General features: G+C 38.4%; 1 protein-coding gene across 2 annotated transcripts in view; it reads left to right on the top strand.

The window, feature by feature from the left end:
- LOC113823186 (luciferin sulfotransferase) overlaps positions 1-2500 on the top strand; it is a 42538-nt gene that overhangs the window by 31311 nt on the left and 8727 nt on the right. For both annotated transcript variants that reach the window (XM_027375805.2, XM_027375807.2), the window contains exons 2-4: positions 228-379; positions 1475-1658; positions 2103-2279. In XM_027375805.2, the coding sequence (XP_027231606.2) occupies positions 228-379; positions 1475-1658; positions 2103-2279 (513 nt within the window). The remainder of the gene's footprint in view (positions 1-227; positions 380-1474; positions 1659-2102; positions 2280-2500) is intronic.

Raw genomic sequence — 2500 nt, 5'->3', positions numbered from 1 at the left:
CTTCAGTCGTATAACGAATCTATTTTCGTGTTATTGATCTGTCTAATCATCTGTCAATAGATAGATAGATAAATAGACATTAGGGTAAATAAACATAAATAAATAAACATATTTGCCACACGCAATACGTACACCATACCATCAGACGGTTGTTTGCAGCCACCCTTGGCCTCTTCTGTAGTCACAATCATCCAATTACATCCATCTGAAGACGACATGATTCACAGGCAGCGCTCCCTGACGCCATGAGCAGGCACCCACTCCCAGTCACCTTCGAGGAGGTCCCCGCCGAGGTGGTCGCCAGGCACTCCTCCAGGGGCTTCTGCTACAAGAAGAAGATGGTGCGCACGGTGCCCGGGAGGTTTTCGCTCTCGGAGGCGTGAGTTTCCACTTCTGGTTTTCCTTAGTGTTTTGGTTGTTATTTCACTTTCGTTTGATGGTTTGGCAATTCTTTAGGTCTTTAGAAGACTGGCTTGACATTTTTTTCTATAAAGCAAGCTTCTTAAACATATCATAGGGTTTTAGATCTACGTGTAATTGTAAGAGGATCAAAGAAAATTCATGAACGAACGTAAAAAAGTGAAATGGAACTTTTACCTTTTACGGTGTTTATCCACTATAAGTACGTCCATCTCATAATATGGACGTTGACTCGTAAATAAGGAAAAAAATCTTTCATTATTAATGTATTTAACCTAAATATGTAATGTCAAACGTGATCAGTTGGACAGTTCAGCCTTCGATTTTCTGTGACCCCCCCCCCCTCCCCGACCAGTATCTGAAAATCACTATGGGTCTTATCAGTGCCTATAATCCTTTCAGATTCAATTCTTATTAATCATGAAGAATGTAATGGTGCCATTATATGTATGGGGTAAAATCAACTTAAGAAAGAATCCAGCTTAATAGGTGGAAGATTATCCATAGGTAACGCGTTAGAAGAACTGCATGAAAAGTAAATTGAAGCGATCCTTGAAAATGTCTCATGGACGCCATATTGAAAACCCGTCGAAAGTTACAGTCTCTTCGATACATTTTCTAAGTATCAAGTTCACTTATACCTTACAGGAATATGTATAACACTTCCCCGCTTCAAAATAACAAGTTATGCAAATCCAGTAGAGTATTTTCCCACTTCAAAATAATAATAATAATTTGATAGGCTTTCTCTTTACCTTAAAATAACATGAAAAATTGATGCCCATCTTTTTACCTCAAACTAACACATATATTCGGCAGTCTTTTCCCCACCTCAAAATAACATGTAAATTCGATAGGCATTTCCTTACCTCAAAATAGCATATAGAAAACCCTATCTACATTCCCTAACCTGAAAATAAACATTAATTCGATAGGCATATCCTCACTTCAAAATAAAGCCACGCATAAATCCGCTACACGGCTTATAAATCCGACAACCTTTTATTTGATGTCAAAGACACCCAGGGAATACTGAGACAGGCAAAACTTTCAGGTATTTGAAACTTGCCGACGCTCACTACAACTTCGAATTTCGGAGCAGCGACGTCGTGTTGTTGTCTTACCCCAAGAGTGGAACAACATGGGCGTCGGAACTATTATGGGCGATGATGAATATCGACCATTTGGACTCCATGGAGAAAAAGAACATTCATGGTAGAGCCTTTTACTTAGATAAGGTTAGTTATTTTATCAATTAGTAGATCATTTTATATTATGGTTATCATTATAATGAATCGCTGTTTGATGTATTTATTTGAGTACTAATAAGCCAATCTAAGGAAAATATCATAAATTTTCACTACCTCTGTTTTTAACGAAAATATATGATGACACTACATCATTATCAGTAAGGCAAGCATAATAACACTGAAGACTTGCGAATTTCACTTAGTCATGGAAAGATTCATTTATGTTTTATAAGAACTATCAAAGCTGTATAGAAAAAAAAAGATTAGATACTGTGTAGTTAAAATGAAACAGTCTCGTATATTACCCACAATACAAAGCATGGCATTTCCTCTATCACGACTCCTTATTTTTATTGAAAAAGCATCTGGATCGTTTCATTCTAATAACAAACCACCGCTCGAAACCATCCTCATCTGCCCTCCTTTTCCCAGGACTTCGCACATCCCATTCCAGACGAGGACCTCATCAGATTCCGACAGAAGCTGCCCGACGCCAAGGCAGAAGAAGGCGTTATCCTGCAGCTGGCGGCGGCTGAGAAGGGTCCTAGGCTCCTGTGGTCGCATATGCCCTTGCTGCTCTTGAATCCTGACATGCTTAACACGTGCAAAGTGAGTGGTGTCTGATTTGTTTACACTGTCTATGTTTTTTTGTTGTTGTTTTGTGTGTGTAGTTATCTTATTGTTATTGTTGTGATTTTGTCGTTGTTTCTCTTGGCGTTGGTATTAATACTGGTTTTACATGTTAATGTGATTTTCATTTTATCATTATTACTGTTATAAGTTTTGATTTGATTGTCATTATCGCTTTTATCCTCCCTCCTCCCCTCCCC

The sequence above is a fragment of the Penaeus vannamei genome, chromosome 42 (genome assembly GCF_042767895.1).
Source record: "Penaeus vannamei isolate JL-2024 chromosome 42, ASM4276789v1, whole genome shotgun sequence".
NCBI lineage: Eukaryota > Metazoa > Arthropoda > Malacostraca > Decapoda > Penaeidae > Penaeus > Penaeus vannamei.
This window is presented reverse-complemented; position numbering and strand designations above follow the sequence as displayed.